The following is a 24,447-nucleotide window of genomic DNA, read 5'->3' on the forward strand; positions in this document are numbered from 1 at the left end:
TCGTTGTCACATGTCTCTGCCATGTCATAGTCGTCAGTTGTCTTTATCATTGTGGTATGTTATTGTCAGGTGTCATTCTCCCTTTCTATTCCACGTCTTACTCACAGGTCATAGTTTGTTTCCAGTTTTAGATATTCGAGTGTTTCTTTGTTACTTTGATTTGATGGGTATCTGTTGTGGGACTTTGTTCAGTTTTCCCTTTTCTAAGATTAAATATTATTTTGAGACTCCTGCCTTGCCTCCCTGCTTCCCTGCAATTGGGTCCACCATGTTCTTACCTTGTTACTCGCCCTCGCCCTAACCACGTACGAGACAGAATGAACCGACCAGAACAGGACCCAGCGGGAAGAAGATGGCGTCACCCTGGACACCACCAAACTGCCTCCCACCGTCCTCAGCCTGCCATCCATACCTACCCTCCTCCAGTAAGCCCTATCGTTCAGTCTTTTCTGTCCTTTTCATCGGGTCCCCCCACTTGTCCTAGTTATTCACCATGCCCTACTATTTTACATCCACATGTTTCTTTAGATTCTGATTTTTCTGATTGTGAAGATGGCCCCGATTTAGTTAACCTTCTGTCTGATTCTGACTCTGACACAGACTTAGATTTTTCTGGTTCCTTCCCTACTTTATCCCGTCCTCGTCAGTTTTTGTCACGTCTCCCCGTTTCCAACCCCAGTGAGTCCAAAACCTTTCCCTCGGACCTTTTCTTGGGCACCCGTTTGGCCATCTACCCGGGACCGCCGCGTGGTGGCCAACGGAGGCGCCCAAGTAAAGGTCAAATTTTGCCCCCTCGTTTTTTCCCTGTTCACAAGTCACTTAATTTTTCACCTGTTCCCACACGTTGTTCCACGGCTCCAATTAAGTCACGTCCAGTCAAACCTGCCACCATGTTCAGTACCAGCCATTTTTCCTAGTTCACCTTCCCGAGACCTTGTGCACTCTTCCACTCCCGTACCCTCTACTCCCAAACCTCAATGGCGGCAGGCTGAGGAAGCGACTGCAGGCCCCGTTCCTGCTCCTCTCCAGCTGCGGCAGGCTCCCGTTCCTGCTCCTCGGCAGCTGCGGCAGGCTCCCGTTCCTGCTCCCGTTCCTGCTCCTCGGCAGCTGCGGCAGGCTCCCGTTCCTGCTCCTCGGCAGCTGCTGCAGGCTCCCGTTCCTGCTCCTCTGCAGCTGCGGCAGGCTCCCGTTCCTGCTCCTCGGCAGCTGCGGCAGGCTCCCGTTCCTGCTCCTCGGCAGCTGCGCCAGGTTCCCGCTCCTGCTCCTCGGCAGCTGCGCCAGGTTCCCGCTCCGGCGGCGCTCGACCAGCGGCCGCCACCCGTCCTTGCTCCGGCGGCGCTCGTCCAGCGGCCGCCACCCGTCCTTGCTCCGGCGGCGCTCGTCCAGCGGCCGCCACCCGTCCTTGCTCCGGCGGCGCTCGTCCAGCGGCCGCCACCCGTCCTTGCTCCGGCGGCGCTCGTCCAGCGGCCGGCACCCGTCCTTGCTCCGGCGGCGCACGTCCAGCGGCCGCCACCCGTCCTTGCTCCGGCGGCGCTCGCCCAGCGGCCGTCACCCGTCCTTCCTCTGGCGGCTCTCGCCCAGCGGCCGCCACCCGACCCTATTGCCTGGCCCCTGCATTACCACCTGAATGGCCCTGTAAAGACCCTGGTGCTTGGCGTCCTGGACGACCTCCTGAACCGCTCAGCCAAGCACCTCACCCTGGGTGGCCTGGATGGCCACCAGACTGACCTGAGGGGTGGACTCTGTACCCTCCTCCAGGCCCCCTTCCGCCCACCCTGGGTTGGTGACTTTTTGGTTGTTGTTTGGGGAACGTCTGGGATCCGTTCCTTTAGAGGGGGGGTACTGTCATGGTCTGTGTTTTGGTTTGGGTTGTGTTTAGTTTTGTTCCATGTTTTCCTGTGTTCCATGTTTGTCGTGTGCTCATTAAGTTGTTGTGTCCACCTGTTCTCGTCTGCCTTGTGTCGACCAATCAGCTCTCTCCAGCCACTCATGTCTTGTCCAGGTGTTCCTCGTTGTCTCGTCTATCTGTTTGTATTTAGTTCCCTGGTTTCTTTCAGTTCTTGTCGGTTCATTGTCGTTGTCACATGTCTCTGCCATGTCATAGTCGTCAGTTGTCTTTATCATTGTGGTATGTCATTGTCAGGTGTTATTTTCCGTTTCTATTCCACGTCTTACTCACAGGTCATAGTTTGTTTCCAGTTTTAGATATTCGAGTGTTTCTTTGTTACTTTGATTTGATGGGTATCTGTTGTGGGACTTTGTTCAGTTTTCCCTTTTCTAAGATTAAATATTATTTTGAGACTCCTGCACTCCTGCCTTGCCTCCCTGATTCCCTGCAATTGGGTCCACCATGTTCTTACCTTGTGTTACTCGCCCTCGCCCTAACCACGTACGTGACACACCAAGCTGTTTACCTATTGCAGATTCAATCTTCCCAGCCTGGTGCGGGTCTACAATTTGGTTTCTTGTGTCCTTTGACAGCTCTTTGGTCTTGGCCATAGTAGTGGAGTTTGGAGTGACTGTTGGAAGTTGTGGACAGGTGATAACGGGTTCAAACAGGTAACAGGCCCTTAATACAGGTAATGAGTAGAGGACAGAGGAGCCTCTTAAAGAAGAAGTTACAGTTCTGTGAGAGCCAGAAATCTTGCTTGTTTATAGGTGACCAAATACTTATTTTCCACCATAATTTGTTAATAAATTCTTTAAATATCAGACAATGTGATTTTCTCCCCACTCTCATTTTGTCTCTCATAGGTGAGGTATACACCTATAATGAAAATTACAGGCCTCTCTCATCTTTTTTAAATGGGAGATATATATAAGATATATATATATATATATATATATATATATATATATATATATATATATATATATATAAAAGTTATAATATATATAATAAATATAATATTTATTGCTCCACTGTATACACACTCGCGTACACACAAACACTCATATGCACTAAGAAACACCCATACACAGACACGCTCATGCATACACACAAACTCACATACACACCTACATACACGTACACACACACACCCTCCTCACACACAAACACTGACACAAACATTTAGAAACACACGTACACACACACATCGATACAAACACAATGCATGCACATCAAACAAACACTTCCATGCAAACACACACTTGCGCACACACAAAAACCTACACACTCACAAAAACCCACACAGACACGCACACGCATGCACATGCTCATATGCACACACACAGTACTCCTGAAGAGTATTTTCTGCTTTTGTTGTTGTTGTGTCTTGCTATATGTTGTGCTATTGCTGCCGCTCAGGTAGAAGATGATGAGTCCAGCGACATCTTGGAAGTTCTCATCTCTGTGTCAGATCCTGAGAAAGTCGGTGAGTCCTTCATCTTCCCTCAATGTCCTGAACTCAAACCACGCTCCATGTTGCGTCATGTGAGCAAAATGGCCACCATTTCCTGTCACATGACCACGTTTCAATGTTTCCAGGTGACGGCATGAACGCGTACATGGCCTACAAGGTTACCACCAAGGTGTCGCCGTCTTCATCGTTGTTCAGGCTCCCCGAGTTCTCGGTCAAGCGTCGCTTCAGTGACTTCCTGGGCCTTCACGGGAAACTGGCATCCAAATACATGCATGTGGGCTTCATCGTGCCCCCCGCGCCAGAGAAGAGCATTGTGGGTACGTTACTGTGACAACACAGATGTGTTCTTCAAGAGACACGTGTGATGTGTGTCATGTGTTGCATGTAGGAATGACCAAGGTGAAGGTTGGGAAGGAGGACCAATCGTCTAACGAATTTGTGGAGAAGAGAAGGTTGGCCTTGGAGAGGTATGATGATGATACGCGTTTACCTCTTTGACATCACGTTACGTCTGATGTCACAGGTAGTTAATGTGCCAAACTAGTTGTCTTTTTGATGTCACGTTCAGAACAATGTGATGAGCTTTGCCTATTTGATGACACGTTCTTCCCATGATGAGTTTTGTCACATATTCTGTGTGATGCCATGAACAAGTGTTGCGTCTTTGATGTAACAAGCTCTTTTGTGTTTTTACTACCTCTTTGTCGTCACCTTTTCAATGTGATGACTTTTGTCACATTATGAATGTGATTAGCAAGAGTTGTCACGTTCTTAATGTGACGAACTACTGTTACCTTTTTGATGTCACGTTCTGAACAGGGCGGCACTGTGGGCGACTGGTTAGCACATCTGCCTAACAGTTCTGAGGATCCGGGTTAAAATCCGGCCTTGCCTGTGTGGAGTTTGCATTTTCTCCCTGTGTCTGTGTGGGTTTTCCCCAGGTACTCCAGTTTCCTCCCAAATCCCAAAACATGCATGGTAGGTTAATTGAAGACTCTAAATTACCCGTAGCTGTGACTGTGAGTGCCCTGTGTGCGCCCTGGGATTGGCTGGCGACCAGTTCAGGGTGTACCCCGCCTCTCGCCTAAAGATAGCTGGGATAAGCGGTATGGAAGATGGATGGATGGATGTTCTGAACAATGTGATGGGCATGTGTTCCCTCATTGATGTTACTTAAGCTGATGAGTTAGTGTTCCCTTTTAGATGTTCATAACATGATGAGCTAGTGTTACATCTTTGATGTTACACGTTATTAATGTGATGAATTTTATGTCACGTTCTGAACAATGTCATGTCAAGTGTTGCGACTTTGATGCCACATGTTCTTCATGTGACAAACTAATGTTACCTCTTTGATGTCACATGGTCTTAACATGATGAATAAGGGTGGCACGGTTCACAAAATCTGTGGTTTGGTTCGTATTTCGGTTTTGTGGTCATGGTTTTCAGTTGGATACATGTTGACTCTTAGGAAAATCAATTATGCCTTGGATAATTAGGTTAAAAGTGAAAGTATGTTCACAGCATTATTATTAATCATTAGTTATTTTATTATTTTTTTATTACTCAGAAATATATATTTGCTGTTCTATCTACAGTGGGTACGGAAAGTATTCAGACCCCCTTAAAGTTTTCACTCTTTGTTATATTGCAGCCATTTGCTGAAATCATTTAAGGTACTTTTTTTCCTCATTAATGTACACACAGCACCCCATATTGACAGAAAAACAACGCAATTGTTGACATTATTGCAGATTTATTAAAAAAGAAAAACTGAAATATCACACAGCCTTAAGTATTCAGACCCTTTGCTCAGTATTTAGTAGAAGCCCCATTTTGAGCTAAAACAGCCATGAGTCTTTTTTGGGAATGATGCAAAATGTTTTTCACACCTGGATTTGGGGATCCTCTGACATTCCTCCTTGCAGATCATCTCCAGTACTGTCAGGTTGGATGGTGAACGTTGGTGGACAGCCATTTTCAGGTCTTTCCAGGGATGCTCAATTGGGTTTAAGTCAGGGCTCTGGCTGGGCCATTCAAAAACAGTCATGGAGTTGTTCTGAAGCCACTCCTTCGTTATTTTAGCTGTGTGTCATGATCTTTTTTTAAGGTGAACCTTCGGCCCAGTCTAAGGTTCTGAGCATTCTGGGGAAGGTTTTCGTCCAGGATATCCCTGTACTTGGCCGCATTCATCTTTCCTTCGATTGCAACCAGTCGTCCTGTCCCTGCAGCTGAAAAACATCCCCACAGCATGATTCTACCATCACCATGCTTCACTGTTGGGACTGTATTGGACATGTGATGAGCAGTGCCTGGTTTTCTCCACACATACCGCTTGGAATTAAGGCCAAAAAGTTCTATCTTGGGCTCATCAGACCAGATAATCTTATTTCTCACCCTCTTGGAGTCCTTCAGGTGTAGCAAATTCCATGCTTTCATGTGTCTTACACTGAGGAGAGGCTTCCGTCGGGCCACTCTGCCATAAAGCCCCGACTGGTGGAGGGCTGCAGTGATGGTTGACTTTCTAGAACTTTCTCCCATCTCCCTACTGCATATCTGGAGCTCAGCCACAGTGATCTTTGGGTTCTTCTTTACGTCTCTCATCAAGGCTCTTCTCCCCCCGATTGCTCTGTTTGCCCAGCCAGCTCTAGGAAGGGTTTAGGTGGTCTCAAACGTCTTCCATTTAAGGGTTATGGATTAACCTTAACCTTGGCCAGATCTGTGCCTTGCCACAATTCTCTCTCTGAGCTCTTCAGGCAGTTCATTTGACCTCATGATACTCATTTGCTCTGACATGCACTGTGAGCTGTAAGGTCTTATATAGACAGGTGTGTGGCTTTCCTAATCAAGTCCAATCAGTATAATCAAACACAGCTGGACTCCAATGAAGGTCTAGAACCATCTCTAGGATGATCAGAAGAAATGGACAGCACCCGAGTTAAATATAGGAGTGTCACAGCAAAGGGTCTGAATACTTACGGCTGAGTTTTTAATTTGCAAAAAAATTCAACAATTATGTTTTTTTTCTGTCAATATGGGGTGGTGCTATGTGTACATTAATGAGGTAAAAAATTAACTTAAATGATTTTAGAAAATGGCTCCAATATAACAAAGTGAAAAATTTAAGGGGGTCTGAATACTTTCTGCACCCACTGTAGGTCAGCGGCGGAAGAACAATTAAATACTTTGATGGCAAACGGTCCAATGAACCTGTGTATCCACCTGTTGTGATTCATACAACAGCATAAGTCATGGCTTCTGAATATATCATCTTTGTGTTCAACCTAAGAAGCCCAAATTTCACACGAAGTGCATTTGTGAGTAAATTGATTATTATTATTTCAGTATTCATTTTGTCTGGTGGTTTACTGTGTGGTTGTTCTAATGTAAAATAGGTGCCTTTGGTTCAACAAAGATGATAATCAAACGTGAATGAGCTCAGCTAAGTGCTCATGCATAAAGTTCACTCTATAAACTTCATCTTTATGTTACGAGGAGCATCGAAATATGCTTCCAATCAGGTTCATAAATATTGGGACATAGACACAATTCTGATCTTTTTGGCTGTAAACCACACCACAATGGATTTGAAATGAAACAAACAAGATGTGCTTTAACTTTAGACTTTCAGTCTTAATTTGATATCGTTGATATCACATGGTGATGAACATTTTGTTTGAGGTCGCAGTCTTAAAATTAGTTAATGTCACCATCTGATGTCACATGGTCTGAAAATGCTCTTTGTCTTTTGGTGATGACCATGTTTGATGTTCTTCAACGTGACATCCGGCTTTGTTGTCACTTTCCAAACAACGTGATGAGCTCGTGTTTTCATTTTAACGTCGTTCTGAACGTCGTCTTTGATGTTGTGGCGCAGGTACCTGATGCGCACAGTACAGCACCCTGTCCTGCTCAAGGATCCTGACCTCGTTCAGTTTCTGGAGATTTCTGAGGTAAACAAACAAACAAACAAACAAACACATCTCTCACATTGATGTCCTCTCCCCCATGGTGCCTGTTGGGACTGTGCTAACGTGCAAGGGGGCGTGGCCTATGAAATAAATGCCGGTCTGTCAGCAACTTAACAGATGAATTGTGGGGAAGCTTGAGCGAGCACGGCATCGTGTCCGGCCCACTTAATGAAACACAACCAGGAGGGGAGCTATAAATGAAAAGCACCCCCCTGGTCCCAAACCCCCCACCCTTCATTTAGCCTCCATCAATGAGGACCCCCGAGACCCACCTCTGCTTAAATGGCTTTAGGAAGGGGGTCACCATGTGCGAAAGTAAACTTTTCCAAAATGAAGAAAAATGAGCTTCTCTCTCGCTGACGCCTGGATTTAATCTGAAATGCGGAGGACATTGCAATCGCTTTGAGGGGTCGCGGAAGGACGGGAATTAAAGAGGGAGCGAAGGAGACGAAGGAGGGGGGGAGGGCAAGATGGCAACAAAGTGATTGTGTTGAAAGCGGGACAGCGGCGGCTAATTAAATGGGGAGAAACAAACGTCACAAGTCATTTTGTGTCATCAGAGACCACGACGCCAGCTTGCTCCATCGGGGGGCGCCGTCACACCACCGCTTTAGCTTAGCATCAGCAGTATACATTTAGCTCTAAAGTCTCTCTCGCCTCTCTCACACACACACACACACACGTACGTCCCACGGAGTCGTATGAGAAGAGCGTAATTTTCCGCGACTGTTTGTGCGTTCTTACAGAGACAACATCCCGCAGCCAGATAATTAGATGGCACCATTGTCTGGCATGATATAAATAAAATATATCTCACACATCGATAAAGCTGGCATTTATTGGCCTGTGCCTTGTACACTGAGCACAGAGAAAGCAGGAAACTGTGGTAAAAGTGTGTTTTCACACAGCTATCCAGCATCCCGCAAATAGATTATTAGATGACCCCAGTGTCTGGTGTGACATATATAAAATACATCCTGTAAACCGTAACAGCCACACACAGAACCCAGAAAAAGTGAGAAATTGCTGGGACTGCGCGCTTTCACACAGAGACAGGATCCCTTAGCCAGATAATTGGATGACTCCAGCATCTAGTGCGTAAATCAGTAAAGGTGGGAAATCCACATATACCGTTCACACAGCAACGACAGCAACAGCATGCTGGAGTCAGATAATTACGTGAAGTCCAGGTCTGGTGTGACGTATAAAATAGTTGACAGTTGCTTTCAACACAACAGGGCGGGACGAGTTCGTGTCAGGTGTAGGGCTGAAACGATTCATCAAATAACTCCATTAGAAAGAGGTTTGACAAAAAAATTCTGCCTCAAAGTAAATACGTAATAAACTGTAATTGGATAAAAATGGATTTTGCAATACACTTTAATGCCAAATTAATGTTTATCTGATGAATCGATAGAATAAACAATTCCAGAAATATTCGATACCTGCAGCCCTAGGGTTACACCCCGGTACTGACTTTGTGTGTGTGTTTTGCGTGCATGTTGCAGTTGCCGCGGGCCGTCAACACACAGGCTCTGAGCGGCGCAGGCCTCCTCAGGATGGTCAACAAGGCGGCTGACGCAGTCAACAAGATGACCATCAAGATGAACGAGTCGGACGCTGTGAGTTGCCCTGGGGGGCGGGGGAGTGGGGAGGTTAACCTTGTTACCGTGATGGAAGGCTTCGTGTGTGTGTGTGTGTGTGTGTGTGTGTCAGTGGTTCGAGGAGAAGCAACAGCATTTTGAGAATCTCGATGTACAACTGAAGAAACTGCACGCCAGTGTCGAGTCACTTGTGTGTCACAGGAAAGGTATGTAATTGTGTGTGTGTCTGTCTGTGTGTGTGTGTAATATGGATGACAAGTTTAGTCAACTCGTCACGACTATGTCAAAATTGTCGACAATTGATTTTATAGTCGATGTAGTTTATTTTTTTGAAGCTTTGTTTTTCTCTCAAAAGTGACAATCTGCTCGCCACGCTCGCGTCTCTGCTTCTGGTCGTGACGCACATGCTCAGTCGTGGCTAGCTGGCGTCTTTCTGATGATGCACATGCGCAGGGGTTGTCATCTGGGTTAGCCATGTGATGTACCCGGCTAACGGGTGTTAGCAATGGAGCCCAAAATTTCATCAAAAATATTAAAGGGAACTGCAATGCAGAAGCTGTGAGACAGATTGTGCATAGGTTTGGTTTGGAGTTTTTAATTTTGACGTTTGAGATCTGATTAATCTGATTTAATAGACTTGCTTTTTTTGTTTGTTACCAGGGTTGAAAACAGAATTGGTCAAGGCAATTTAATCCATAGACAGATATTTATGATGATGTTACATCAAAGTCTCATATACTGGTACTTTTGATTCAGGCTGCAACTGCATCCTCCATTACTAGGTTGACCGAATAAAAACATTTAAATGACAAATATTGAAGCCAGAATGTATTAATGATTATGATTATGACTGTTGCACGGTAATGTTCTTGACAAAACTTAGAAAATTGTTCTGGAAGTGAATTTTTATATGTTGGCAGCTCTGTATATGTGTATATGTGTGTGTGTACGTGTCTACGTAAGTTTGTGTAAACGTGTACATGGGCTCGGATATGTACGTGCGTGTGTGTGAATGTTTTTTTTATGCATGATTGCGTGTATTCCTGTAACTATATTTGTGCGTGTGTAAAAAATCTGCACTTGTGTATATGAATATTATATCTCGATGTGTATGTTTGTAAATATATGCACATGTACAGTATTGTGTGAGATACTGTATATGTATTTATGTTTGTATTTAATGTTGACGAAATCGTGAATAAAGTAGAAAAAGTGCACGACTTCCGCTGTAGTCATTTCATTGTCAGTGTGTGTATTTGTCTGCCCCCACACAGAGTTATCTGTGAACACGGCGCAGTTCGCCAAGTCGGCGGCCATGTTGGGCAACAGCGAGGACCACACGGCGTTGTCCCGAGCTTTGTCTCAGCTGGCCGAGGTGGAGGAGAAGATGGAGCAGCAGTACCAGCAGCAGGCCAACGCTGACTTCTACTTTCTGGCTGAGCTCCTCGGAGACTACGTGCGCCTCCTAGCCGCCGTCAAGGTGTGTCATCAACACGTATATTTACACGTATCCTCTTCTTCTTTTTGCTATTTACGCTGCATCTCTTCCAGTAGAACTTAGTGCTGTGTGGAATCCTGTAGCACCAGTGGATACTAAACCAGGGCTCTACACTAACCTTTGCACGAGTACCACGAGTGCAAGCAACTTTTTCAGTTGGTCGCACCAGCAAATGATTTGGTCGCACCATTTTTTGAGGAGGGACAGCATGACCATGGCATACCATAGTGTCGATTGACAGTGACTCAAGATATTTGCAAAATACAGTGGGGACGGAAAGTTTTAAATGCTTTAAATGTTTATATTGCGGCCATGTGTTAAAATCATATAAGTTCATTTTTTTCCTCATTAATGTACACACAGCACCCCATTTTGAAATATTTGCAGATTTATTAAAAAAGAAAAACTCAGCCGTAAGTATTCAGACCCTTTGCTGTGACATATATATAACTCGGGTGCTGTCCATTTCTTATAATCATCCTTAAGATGGTTCTACACCTTCATTGGAGTCCCGCTGTGTTTGATTATACTGATTGGACTTGAGTAGGAAAGTCACACACCTGTCTATATAAGACCTTATAGCTCACAGTGCATGTCAGAGCAAATGAGAATCATGAGGTCAAAGGAACTGCCTGAAGATCTCAGAGACAGAATTGTGGCAAGGCACAGATCTGGGCAAGGTTACAAAAAAAATTCGGTTGCATTTAAGCCCAACTGAGCATCTCTGGAGAGACCTGAAAATGGCTGCCCACCAACGTTCACCATCCAACCTGACAGAACTGGAGAGGATCTGTAAGGACGAATGGCAGAGGATCCCCAAATCCAGGAGTGAAAAACTGGTTGCTTCTTTCCCAAAAAGACTCATGGCTGTATTAGCTGAAAAGGGGGCTTCTACTAAATACTGAGCAAAGGGTCTGAATACTTATGGCTGTGTGATATTTCAGTTTTTCTTTTTTAATAAATCTGCAAAAATTTCAACAATTCCGTTTTTTTTCTGTCAATATGGGGTGCTGTGTGTACATTAATGTGGAAAAAATGAACTTAAATGATTTTAGCAAATGGGCGCAATATAAAAAAGTGAAAAAATGAAGGGTGTCTGAATACTTTCCATACCCACTGTATGTTACTGCAGTAGCAGACAAAACAGGTCAATTAAATAAAAAAATAAAAATAAACAAAAAACAAAGGCTTTACTTTTATTGGATCATCTGTTCAACTGAGAGGGGCCACTTTTTATACTGACGGCTCCTAACCCTCTTCCCCTGGGAGAAGCACTTAATTTCTCTCTCTCTCTCGCTCTCTTTCATTCAATCTCCCTCAATCTTCTCCTCCAGAGAGGAGATTGCAGTGGAAAAAAGGCAACTTTCAACAAATAAAACATGCACTCGCGCAAATACGACAAGATGAAATTTGTAATCGCACAAGCTGAAAAAAAGGTTGCAGTCTCAACCCCTGTACACAGAAGAGGTGCAACTCCAAATTCAGACTTATCTGTAAAAATGCGATATAGTGGGGACGCGAACAATTATCCACAATATAGCAGGGGGCCACTGTATGACATATAATACATGGATGATTATATGATGTATGTGTATGCAGGCCGTGTTCGAGCAGCGTGTGAAGGCCTGGCAGAAATGGCAGGACACTCAACTTCTCCTGCAAAAGAAACGAGAGGCCGAAGTTAAACTGCAGTTTTCAAACAAATCTGACAAAGTGCAGCAGGCCAAAGACGACATCAAAGAGGTAACACTAACACATCACCTTGTTGAGAACATGTAGCTTTAAAGAGGTAGCACTAACTCTTACATCGTCATGTATATTGCTATATAAATCTGTTATTATTATTACAGCTGCGATATCAAAGAGGTACTGTAACACTAGCATGTAACATTGTTAAAGGGACTGAAGTCAATTTTGTTTTGTTTCTGAATACATTAAATATGTTTGACGATACGGTATGTGCTGAAAACGTGCAGACTTAAGAACAATTTAGTACTGAATTGTTCAGATTTAAGTTTTTTCACCGTCTCAGTTGTACAGATTTCTTTGGGCGGGGCTAAAAACTAGCCTGGTGACGAAAGGTGGGAATTTGTAAGATTTGATCCAAATCAATCCCGTTGTAGATTCTTCTTATTGATTCAATCAATTCCTCATCAATTCTCTGAACGATTCCTGAGTAGTTTTATTATTGCGGGGGGGGGAGTAGTTCAACAGTCTTGCCCATCAAAAGTATTTTTATTTATTTATTTCTTCCCCCCCCCCCCCCCCAAGGTAATGTCTGTAGCGATTCTTAGTACAATTCCATTCATGGCTATGACTCTCTTAACCTCAACATTCCTTCAAAGAATCAATCAATTGCAAAATTATTTAACTATTTACTTAGCGCTGACATTCCAAGAATGCTTTATCTTGATGTTGTGTACACTGTACACTATGTATATTATTGACTTGTTGGTGGGACGCTCAGCCAGGGGGAGCATTAAGTGTGTGTGTGTGTGTGTAGTGTGTGACCATGCGGGCGTGCATGTTTGATTGTGTGTCTGTTGCTTGTGTAATATGATTTTGTTTTACCTTTAATTATGATTTTGTATATTGACTATTTTATGCATGTGTTGAAAGAACGCCCTTGAAAATGAGATGATGCATCGCAAAGGGCTATCCTTGAAATAAATACACAATACATAAAAACATAAACAAATAATGCACAATATAAAATATATATTTTTTATCTAAAGGCAACTGTCCCAAAACGTTTTAGTACCACTAATCTCAGGATCTCGTCACAGTATCTCTGTGCATTCAAAATGCCATCTTAAAGAGTTCGGGTTAGTGGGAAACATGTTAACGCCACCACAATTATGTCACATACTTCTTTTGCCAGGTGGAAGTAGTAACGTGTTCTCCCGGGATACAGCAGCCAATCATAGTGCAGCGGCGCGTGGCCTGGAGCCAGTAATATTGGAGCAGGGCATGTCCTGCCTTGAAACTATGTAGGAATACTACTAATGCGTCAAGCGCGTGTCACGGTTTTTCCTTTCGTCACCATAATATCATGTCTCAACAGGGATATTTCAGTGATAAAAGTATTTCAGTCGGAAGATAGGCTTTTGGGGGCATTTTCACCGGGCAAAATCGTTCGGCGAATGGCTTGACCTGAGGGCCAGCGTCAATAAGTACGTGGCGGCCGATACCACGCGAAGTGACATTATGCTGGGAAATAAACGCATCGTTAAGAAGAACCGGCATTTTTGGAAGTGTACAATTCCAATGAAATCGGTCAATTGGACCCGGTTCTAAGTCGGAACCGGTTTTCGATTCCCAAGCCTACCGGTGACACATACAGGCTGGGGCATATACTTTCTGGCATGAGTCGGCCCTCACCATTATATAACTACAGAGCGCCATGTGTGGCTTTTTGGTGCAATTGCGAGTTACTTAGTAATAATAGCTTGGCCAATCTCTTCCACTGCATTGTGCAGTTATTGACCAAGCTATGTCTACAACCTGAAACATGCATCTTCCCTGAAGTATTATGTTATTATATAGTTAGTTATTTAGGATTTTTTTTTTAAAATTATTATTTAGTTATTCAGGCTACCGTGTCTCTGTTGTAATAAAACTGTGTCCACATTATTGTGTGTTTAGAATCAGAATCATCTTTATTTGCCATGTAAGTCAAAAACACATAAGGAATTTGTCTCCGGTAGTTGGAGCCGCTCTAGTACGACAATAGACAGCCATTTTGACAAAAATACGTTTGAGACATAAAGAGATAAAACACAGTATGGAGAGACACTGAGCACTGAAAGGTTACCGGTAATGTGGTAATGCTGATATAATTACAGTCCACGAGCAATTCAAATGGCAAGAGGCAAGAAGCTGTTGGAATGTCTGCTAGTTTTAGTTTGCATTGATCGATAGCGCCTACCTGAGGGAAGGAGCTGGAAGAGGTGGTCACCAGGATGTGGAGGGTTCAAGAGGATTTTGCATGCTCTTGTCTTAGATCTGGCAGTGTGCAAGTCCTCAAGGGTGGGTAGGGGGTGGTAGGGGGCAAGAGTATGCCATGTAACAAAACATATAAAGGAAACATTAGTGTTGTACTGTGTTTTTCTGGTGGTGTATGTTTGGTTTGGCTGAGAAGCAAAAGTTCCTGACAAAATCTAAATCTTCCTGACAAAAGATCCATAATATTCCTGAGAAGTGATGATAGGGGTTGGCATCTCTGAACACGTGACACTAAAGTGTCTAAAAACTAACATTAGCTTTTCACATTCTTAGAACATGTTACAGCAAAGAGGTATCACTATTGCAATAAAATTAATTATTCATCCAAGAAACGTTTACTTCCTGTCTATGTGATTAAAAAAACAAACAGCCCAACATGGTGGTAGCGCTAAGCCTGCCCCTCCCAAACTCTGTCCGGTACGTCCAGTGGAATGAAACAAATGCACCTTTGCTACTCACTCAAGTGAAAAGTTTTTGTTTTTGCGGCTGAGGAATTTTACCTAGAGAAGAAGAAGAAATACTTTTATTAGCCTGTCAGCACACAAATTCACCCTGCGAGCTGTCTGTCAGTAAACACACACACACACACACTGACTGTCGGGGGTCCGCTGTTAGTGGAGGAGCCGTGGGAGGGAGGGGGGCAGGGACTTTGTTGTTGCTGTCAAAAGTTGACGTTTGTCAGTAGAGTTACAACAAGCCTTTATTTACTACGCATGGACACGCCTCACGCAACTACAAACAACACACACACAAGACCACACACAGACACACACAGTCATACTTCAACTTGAAAAAATATTTCTGAGGGCCAACGTGACCACATTAATAATGAAATAATAATGGAATTGAATTAATGTATTTTTCTGTTTTAATTTATTTTAAGTATATGTAATTGTAATAATAATCTCATGAATCATATTTCTAAAAATATGATCGAGGAGGTAATAACTATATTTTATGTTAATGTATTATTTATTAAATTTTATTTTTATAATTATAATAATTTCATAATAATAAATAATAAAATATCACAATCAAATTGTTAAAAACGTGACATCAAAGCGGTAATAAATAAAAACAATTATATTTTAAATAAATGTATTTTAAATTTAATTTCATTTTTTTGGTTTTAGTAATTTAATGATAATTAATATTCAAAGCTCATCAATCATATTTCTGAAAATGTAACACCAAAGAGTTAATCATTTATAATAATGATGATTATTTTAATTTATCCATCCATTCCTTTTCCGTCCCGCTTTTCCTCACTAGGGTCACGGGTGTGCTGGCGCCTATCCCAGCTGACTGGGCTGAAAGTGTGTGACTTCAAAAAAGTAATAAAGATTAATTCATAATAATGCCAATAATTCCATATGCTCACAACAAGCTAGTTTAAATGTATAAAACATCACACTTGAAACGGAACTGAAAGTTACGCTCGTTACATATTTGTAGCAGTTTTTTTTAATTGGTACAGCGACTGAAATATGAAGTATTTAACATGTCACCATTTTTCTCACGAAATATACTTTCAAAGGTGCTATTGACCTGAAAATTTGTCTGCAGCCAAAATGCCCCCTGGGGGCCATGCATGAAAATGGCATCTGCTCCTTTTTTTTTAAATTTTCTAATACATTTCAGCAGTTTTTGAGGCACTGATAATGATTTTCATATTTTTTAAATTTGCTTGAATTCCCCCCCCCACCCCCATCATGCCCCGCTGCACCAGGATATTGAAGAGGTAGGACTTGAAGCTCCGCCCACATAAAGCTCTCTTTTGGTTTTTTTTTAACTTGTATTCAAAGTATTTATCACATTTTCATCATATTTGGATCACTCATTCATCAATTTTGTGTCACATTTCACATCTATTTTTTATCACTTTTTTGCCATATGTATTTTTCTCATTCAGTTTTCTCACATTTTCACATTCACATTTAAATTTTCTGTATTTTATATTTTCACCATATTTTTAACTTTGTAATCATTTTCTTGTTTTTCTCCTATCATACTTTTACCTCATGTTGTATTTTTACCTCTTATTCTTTTATCAAATTTTCATTATTTTAATTTCATATTTTTTTTTACTTTCATTTTCATTAGATTTCTAAATTCCATATTTTTATCACATTAAAAAAATCCCACTTCATATTACTGAAATTTCATAATTGTATCTAACTTTCATATTTTATCTCTATCATTTTAAAATTACATTTTCATATTTTTACAACGTTTATCACGCTATCGTAATCAAAATATATTTTTAGATGGCTCATTTACATCAGCTGCTGCTGTTTCAATAAAGAAACAACCTGGGTTTGATAGTAACAGTCGTTAAATATTAAATAAATCATTGTTAAAAAATGTTATGGATTTGATATTTTATTTACTAGACATTTGAGAGGTAAATTCTGAATTTTTTCATAATCAGGTTTCATAGCATTGAAAGGACCATTACAACAAAATATGTTTCAGTTGACAATTCAACTGTTAAACTCAGAACGTGTTTGGATATTGGCATATTTATGTAATAATAGTTGCATTTGTGCCGGCACAGTTCTGGGGACCGGCGTTCAAATCCTGGCCCCGCCTGTGTGGAGTTTGCATTATTCTCCCCGTGCCTGGGTGGGTTTTCTCCAGGCACTCCGGTTTCCTCCTACATCCCAAAACCATGCGTGGTAGTTTGATTGACGACTCTAAATTGCCCGTAGGTGTGAATGTGAGTGCGATTGGTTGTTTGTTTCTATGTGCCCTGCGATTGGCTGGCGACCGGTTCATGTACCACAGGAGGTAGCTCGTGTACCGCTAGTGGTAGTAGTACCACACTGGAGAATCACTCGCCTTTGGGGCTACTGAAGTTTGTTGGCACTAATGATGCTAGCGACGCGTTTTGTGTTTGGCATTGTGTTGCAGTTGGAGGGCAAAGTCCAGCAGGGCGAGCGCGACTTTGAGCAAATTTCCAGAATCATCCGGCGAGAAGTGAGTCGCTTTGAGGTGAGCCGCCACCAAACAACAGGACTGCCTGTGCCACGCCCACTTTTGCATTCGTAAACAACCTTGTTGCTGTTTGCTTGACCGCAGAAGGAACGAGTCAACGACTTCAAGAACATCATCACCAAATACTTGGAAGCCCTCGCACTCACGCAACAACAGGTAGCATACTGTATATTTGTATTAGACTTTTATAGCTATCAAATATTTGTTAACGTTTGTTTCATTTTTGTCTGTAAAATATTTTATTACTCTTTTATTTCGATAGGAAATACAGTGAAACACTTTCATTATACTTTAATATCTCAAAAAATATATTTACAAATATTTGAATACACTTTTGTTTATAAAACATATTCAAAAAAAATTATTATACTTCTATATCTGCAAATTAAAACGTTTTATTGTGCTTTTATGGCTACAAAATTTTAAAACAGTTTTTATTACACTTTTAAATCTCTAAAAATGGATTTCAACATTTTGGTACACTTTTACACCTGCAAATATATTTGTTTTATTGCACTTTTATATCTAAAACATTTTAAAACACTGATATTCCACTTTTATTTCTCTAAAAATATATTGAAACACTTTTCATTACACCATCATATCTCTGAAAATATATTTCAACATGTTTTAGTTTACATTTATATGTACAAATATATGAAGTCGTTTTATTGCACTTTTATGATATAAATGTATTTTACTTTATTATTCTTTTATAGCTCTAAAAATATGTTTCAATATGTTTTATTTCATTTAATATATATCCTAATATACTGGGTGATTGAAAAGTAACTCCCTATTTTTAAGTACAAATTTATTTCTGAACTATAATTCTTACAAGAAATGAACATGAGAAGAAATTGTATTGCATGGAGTTTTATTTCAAATTCTATTTGAGCGCCAGCATTCGCCACCAGTTTCTCCAGCCGCCTGGGAACCGCATTAACTGATTTCACAAGGAACTCTTGTGGGATGGAAGACGTAACTTCTCCTATTCGCCCTTCAAGTTCTTCCAAAGTCGTTGGTTTGGTAGAATAGACTTGCTCCTTTAATCATGGAACATACACAAAAAAAATGTTTTCAATATTACAACATATAAATAAATTATAAGTATTTTAAAATAGGCAGTTACTTTTCAATCACCCTGTATTTAAACAATTTTAATTTCACGTTTAGGTTTAAAAATCTATTTAAACATGTTTTTCACATTTTTATAATAATAATATAATATTTTACACATTTTGACTACACTTTATCGAAAAAAAAAATTAAAATGTTAACAGTATTACATTTTTTAAACATTTTATTGCACTTTTACAGCTTTTAGAATGGATTTTTTTCACTTTCATATCTATAAAATAGCTACATATAAAAATGTTGAATCATGCTTTTTATTACACCTATTTCTATAAACATGTTTTATTACACTTTTCTACCTCTAAATATAAGAAATATGTTGTAGTATACTTTTGTCTATAAAATATATATTTATATTTATATAAAATATATATTTCAAATAAAGATTTTTAACACATAGGTCTAAAAGACACTTTTTACTTTACCTTATTATTCAACTAAGTTAGATACAACTTTTGAGTAATTATTTTAAATGATACTAAATATATATACACATTTTGTATATGTAACAATTTGTATTATACTTATGTAGTCACAAAAGCTATTTTTTAATGCCAGGAAACAAAAGGTTTACTGATTTATGTGCAGGCTTAAAATATATTTAAACCATTTATTACGCATTTTCACTTTTTGCCCTTTTATACAGTGTCTCAGATAAAATTGATACTATGTTAGTTTTTCCTTAATAAATGTACTATAATGATAATATTTGTGTATGTGTTTGTGAACAGCTGATTAAGTACTGGGAAGCGTTCTTACCAGAGGCCAAGGCAATCTCATAGGTCACCCACAATGCACCTGGCCTCCTTGTTTCTGCACCAACCAGGAGCTCACATGCGAATTGAACACGCTGGGATCCACATTCTCCTCCTCTTTTTTCATCATCACGTGACTGGGGCGGAGCTTATTTTTCTTTGTTTTGAATGCACCGCTGGCCCAAGACGACGTCCACTTTTTGTGTTCGTGAAGTCAGAATCTTTGTGAACTTTTCTTCTTTCGCCAAATTTTCTTGTCATGTTCAGAGACAACCGCATAAAAATGAAACGTTACATTTTTAAAATAGGCCGTATTAGTTTACTAGCTAATTATTCAATTGTAAACAATCATTTTAAAACGCTTTTAACATCTACAATTATCCCCATTTCTTTTAGAAGTTTCACTCTTTGGCAATGACGGCTAATGTGCGAGCCGGTTCACTAATTGGTAACACTAGCCACAACACAATGGTGAATTTTAGATGTAGCGTTAACCTTTTTCCAATAATTCTGTCTTTTGGGAGCAGCTAAGCTAATCAATAAAGTGCTAATTTATCGTCGCTAAAATGTGAAACCAGAAATGCCGTCCACTCATCTGCGAAATAATCGCGAACAGGGAAGAATTTCTAAAAATGTCATGAAGCCTCAACAGTTCGTTTTTTTCACTGGTTAACCGCTCAAATGCCATGCTAACTAGCAGTTAGCTAGTGTGAAAGAATGTTTCAATATCTTGAATTGTTTTTCACCACTTCATCTTAATTTCTTGATAGTTTTTTTTCTTGGTAATGTAATTTGATTTGAACATTTATTTTTATTATATTATTTTATACAATTTCTAGTTAATGTTAGCTGGCTAACTAAGCGCTAATTAGCTCGTGGCAGGTTGTCCAGGTGAAAAAATGCTACCGCTTGTCACTTTTAATGCCTCCCAACGCTAGCTCCATCGCTGCTAGCACTACAGCAGCATTGAATTGTTAACATAAGTCAACTTTACCAGCTAATCTAATCATGCTAATTTATTATGACAAAAATGTGAACTGAGAAAAGGCGTCCGCCAGTCTTCAAAAACATCGCTAAGTGGGGACAAGTGGTCAAAATGCCTTGGACTTGATGATTCTCTTTTTGTTTACGTTAGCCACTTAAATGCCTCGCTAACTTGTAACTTGGTAGTGCGGCCTGCCTGCCCCTATGATCTTAATACACTTAAAATGTTTGTAATTAATCAATACATGCATGATGTTTATTTATTATTCAATTTCTACACTTCTACAAGGCATTCACGCCGAAGATGCTAGACAGCTGACTAATTGCTAACTAGCTTGCGGCAGGTTACTCAGTTGGAGAGATCCTAGCGCTAGTCACTTGTAACACCTCCCCACACACGCCGGATCACCAGTGGTGACTTTTCTCTCATCTCTTTGAATTAACGTCACACGCTAATCGAGTTCGAATGGTGAGACGGTGTTTTCTTTTTTTTAGAAGCAGGTAAACGAATCAACAAAATGCTAATTCATGTCGCTAAGATGTAAAAAGAAGAAAGCTGTCCAATATTTTGTGAAGACGTTGCTAACGGGAAATAATGTTTGGAAAAATGTGACAGACGAAGCCTCAACCTTGACTGATTTTGTATGTTCACTTTTTAACCACTGAAATACTATGCTAACTAGAAACTGACTGCGATATTATGTAACCATTGAAGAGCATATTTTAATGAAATAACATTTACATTTTTCACCGCTTTGTCTTATTTACCTGATTTTTTAAATTTTTTTTCCCCCCACTAATTTGATTTGATTTGAACGGTTGTTTTTATTTTTGCCAATGATGAACTTTCATATTTTGCAACTTTGCTGTGAAATGACATTTACTTGTGACGGAAAAGACGAAAATAAAGAATGTATCCTCATCACTTGATTTCAACTCATTTGAACATCTCGTATTTGTATTACGATAAAACCTTTTGGCATTGTGCTGCTTTACGCGTTGCCTTTGAAGTCCCTTCACAAGTACTCATGTAGCTAGAACACTAACTGGTAACGCGTTAACTGATGACATCATCACATTGTTTTGTTAATGTCTTTTAATGTAACTGGGGCGGGGGGCTGTCGCTGTCATCATAGGCTGTAGATAGATCCATTCCACACATCCACTATTCACACACAGATGTAATTTCTGAATATTACTCCGCAGCGGACTAATATGCGAGCGCATCGGCCTGAGGTTCAACATTCACGAATGAGTGCGAATGGTTGTTTGTTTGTATGTGCCCTGCGATTGGCTGGCAACCAGTGCAGGGTGTACCCCGCCTCCTGCCCGATGACAGCTGGGATAGGCTCCAGCACGCCCGCGCGACCCTAGTGAGGAGAAGCGGCTCAGTAAATGTATGGATGAATGGACTCTGTGGCGGACTAAAATGCGAGTCACAGGAGTTGACGAGACCAGGAAAAACAATTCCGCCGCTTCTGCTGTTAAGCGGTAGCGATACTTTTACTCCGTTACAATGATCTAAATGTCGCTTGCTACTTTTATTTATCAATTATTGCTTATTTATCAACTATTTTGTGCGGGAGACTACGACTTCCGCATCGGGCGTTGTTTGCTCCAATCCAATTTAAGCCCTCGTGTCGCTGAAGTCTAGTTCACCAATCAAATGACACAAGAAAGTCACATGACCTCACACAACGTCTTCTATTGGGCTTCCCGGGCTTATGTACTAACACTAGATAAGCCAGCCCCGTTGAACGTCGAGCCTACGTGGCCACCATGTTGCGGAGGTCGTCGTTGCCATGAAGGTAATGGCGCGCTACTCGTGTTTACATTTAAATGAACAAAAATAACAGCTTTCATGTATTGTAGTATTTGTCTGGCACTGTTTTCCCAAAAGTGGGTATTTCAGCCCACTTATGACTTGAGAAAACACCTTGCAGTAAATTGCAGAGGTTTTGCTGTAGTTTTGGCGATGCATTCACACACACAGCATTACCAGAATTTTCACATTTTATTGTTTCTATTTTATTGGTGTTCATGCTGCGGTTAAAAGAAAAAATCCGAAGTTTCTCACTATTTACTCAGTACTTGAGTAATTATTTCACTCTGTACTTTTGAACTCAAGTAATGTTTCGGAGGACTGCTTTTTACTTGAGTCACGTTATTGTCAAGTATCAGTACCTTTACTTGAGTACAATATTTGGCTACTCGACCCACCTCTGGAGCAGGGTTTTACGTTTAAGCAACATTTTTGCTCATCAGATCAGATCAGCCCGTGTCGTATTTGTTGCACTGGTCTTTTGTATATTCGCGTTGAGGTGCTGCGGGTCGTGGGCCTAGTTGTGGTCCCAGTGGAACCGTGAGGCACACGTAACATCGGCTGCAAGATCTGATCCGCTAGTACATATTGTATTAATTAGAAAATGCGGCTACAATTATGTATTATCTAATGTATGTATGAAGCGATGTTAGGGATTATGTCACAACACAGAATGAGCTAACTTCAAATTCAAAAATGGCCAATAAAAACAGAAAAATATTGTACTTAATATTTTCCTGGATGATGTATTTGGGATTAGCCTTTGAAGTGGGTAATAGTGAAAAATGAAGTGAAACACACAAGGATTTTAGTCAATTCTTTTCCAGAATGAGAGTGCTTAAAGAGGAGGATTCTATTCATGTGGCACAGCTTGAACCAGGCATCAGGTGCAGGTGGAGATGGGCTTGGATCAAGTTGGAGGCCAGAACAAAAAGGAAAAGAAATTAGGCAAATTAAATGTTTATCTTAAATTTGTACATCGTGTACTTTAGCGGTGTTAATAAATGTCTAATTCTGTATTTTGCCATATTGTACTCTTCAGAGTCTTCCAGATTGCTTAGTTTATGTTAAATAAAAAAAATAATTCTCTGCGGGGGCCCGGAGGATCCCCCCACAGACCCACGTATAATGTTTTGTTTTTTTGTGTTACCTTTTTCATGCCTTAGGTGTTTGCATGTCTGTTTTAACATAACTAATGACTATTATAAAGTGAGTAACGAAACATCATTATGATGTAATTTACATTCAAAGCCCTTAACGAAACAAATCAACATGATTGTGTCATCAGTTGCATTAAAAGCCTTGATGATCCGTTAAGTTAAAGGGAGAGTATGCAGGTTTTCAAAATGCTAGCAAGATTTGAATCTAGCCTCATTTCAGTCCCTCCCCTGCACACGTCTGCACGAAGAAACACCCCCAGCTCACTCAGCGAAAAAGAACCAGGAAGCCGGTGCTTCATCGGTACTCTCAGCAGGTCGTCGGCATGCTCGTGTCCGACGACGGTGCGCTACGACCGGCCGTGGCAAGCGAGGTGCCAGGTCTCCCCGGCTGGTTCCTTTTCATTGTTTTTTTTCTACTTCCGAGTTCTTCACCGCTTCCAGCCTCACAGCTGGCGACTATGAGTGCCCAAGGCGGTCAGTGCAAGGCCCTGACCCCGCGGCTGCTCCAGTTTGATGTTGTACTTTTGGGGGGAATGTACAATCAAATAAAAATATAAGAGCGCTGATCAACTTACCCAATGACTCAGAACAGTGACGTGACGTACGCGGTGGTTTTCCAAGCTCAGCCATATTGACATCACAGCTCAGACATGATTGTCTCGAGAGAGAGAGAGAGAGAGAGAGAGAGAGAGAGAGAGAGAGAGCTGTTCGCTTCCTTCTTTTTAACTTTTGTTGCTAACCAGAGTTACATAATCCGGCCAAGAAACTATAATAATCACTATTTGCGAGAGGCTGCGTGTGTCCTCGTGAATCGTGAGCCTCTGTGTGCACGGTAGGCGTGTGCAAATGACTGACAGACCATTTGGTCATGCCTCCTGTCAATACACTATCTCGCTGGCTATTGTCCCGCTGTGGCAAATTTTAAATTAGGAATTCCAATTAAATTTGAGGCATTAGATAGGGCTAGGCAGGGATGATTTTTTCCAAATATCATTTTGATAATATTCTATTGTCAGGTCATAGAGAGAGTTGTAACATGTATGTCAAAAAGTTTGTTTTTTGTTTTTTTTAACTGCAAATGCCAGCTTCAAGTTAAAAGCAGTTAACAAAACAAAATCTCATGATAATGTCATCAGTCAAGTTTCGCTT

General features: G+C 41.0%; 1 protein-coding gene and 1 long non-coding RNA gene across 2 annotated transcripts in view; one reads left to right on the forward strand and one right to left on the reverse strand.

Annotated features, from left to right (window-relative positions):
• snx2 (sorting nexin 2) overlaps window positions 1-21,252 on the forward strand; it is a 29,983-nt gene extending 8,731 nt beyond the window's left edge. The window contains exons 4-14 of the mRNA XM_061672552.1: window positions 3,311-3,377; window positions 3,491-3,682; window positions 3,754-3,832; window positions 7,243-7,318; window positions 8,845-8,958; window positions 9,053-9,146; window positions 10,215-10,420; window positions 12,038-12,181; window positions 17,357-17,437; window positions 17,525-17,596; window positions 19,309-21,252. Of these exons, the coding sequence (XP_061528536.1) occupies window positions 3,311-3,377; window positions 3,491-3,682; window positions 3,754-3,832; window positions 7,243-7,318; window positions 8,845-8,958; window positions 9,053-9,146; window positions 10,215-10,420; window positions 12,038-12,181; window positions 17,357-17,437; window positions 17,525-17,596; window positions 19,309-19,359 (1,176 nt within the window). The 3' untranslated portion in view covers window positions 19,360-21,252. The remainder of the gene's footprint in view (window positions 1-3,310; window positions 3,378-3,490; window positions 3,683-3,753; window positions 3,833-7,242; window positions 7,319-8,844; window positions 8,959-9,052; window positions 9,147-10,214; window positions 10,421-12,037; window positions 12,182-17,356; window positions 17,438-17,524; window positions 17,597-19,308) is intronic.
• On the reverse strand, window positions 11,635-24,105 carry LOC133400245 (uncharacterized). Its single transcript, XR_009768318.1, has 3 exons — window positions 23,874-24,105; window positions 14,367-14,443; window positions 11,635-12,094 (listed from the first exon to the last, which is right to left on the reverse strand). It is a non-coding gene; the product is annotated as an uncharacterized LOC133400245 (long non-coding RNA).
• Between the last annotated feature and the right edge of the window lie 342 nt (window positions 24,106-24,447).

The sequence above is a fragment of the Phycodurus eques genome, chromosome 3 (genome assembly GCF_024500275.1).
Source record: "Phycodurus eques isolate BA_2022a chromosome 3, UOR_Pequ_1.1, whole genome shotgun sequence".
Taxonomy (NCBI): Eukaryota; Metazoa; Chordata; class Actinopteri; order Syngnathiformes; family Syngnathidae; genus Phycodurus; species Phycodurus eques.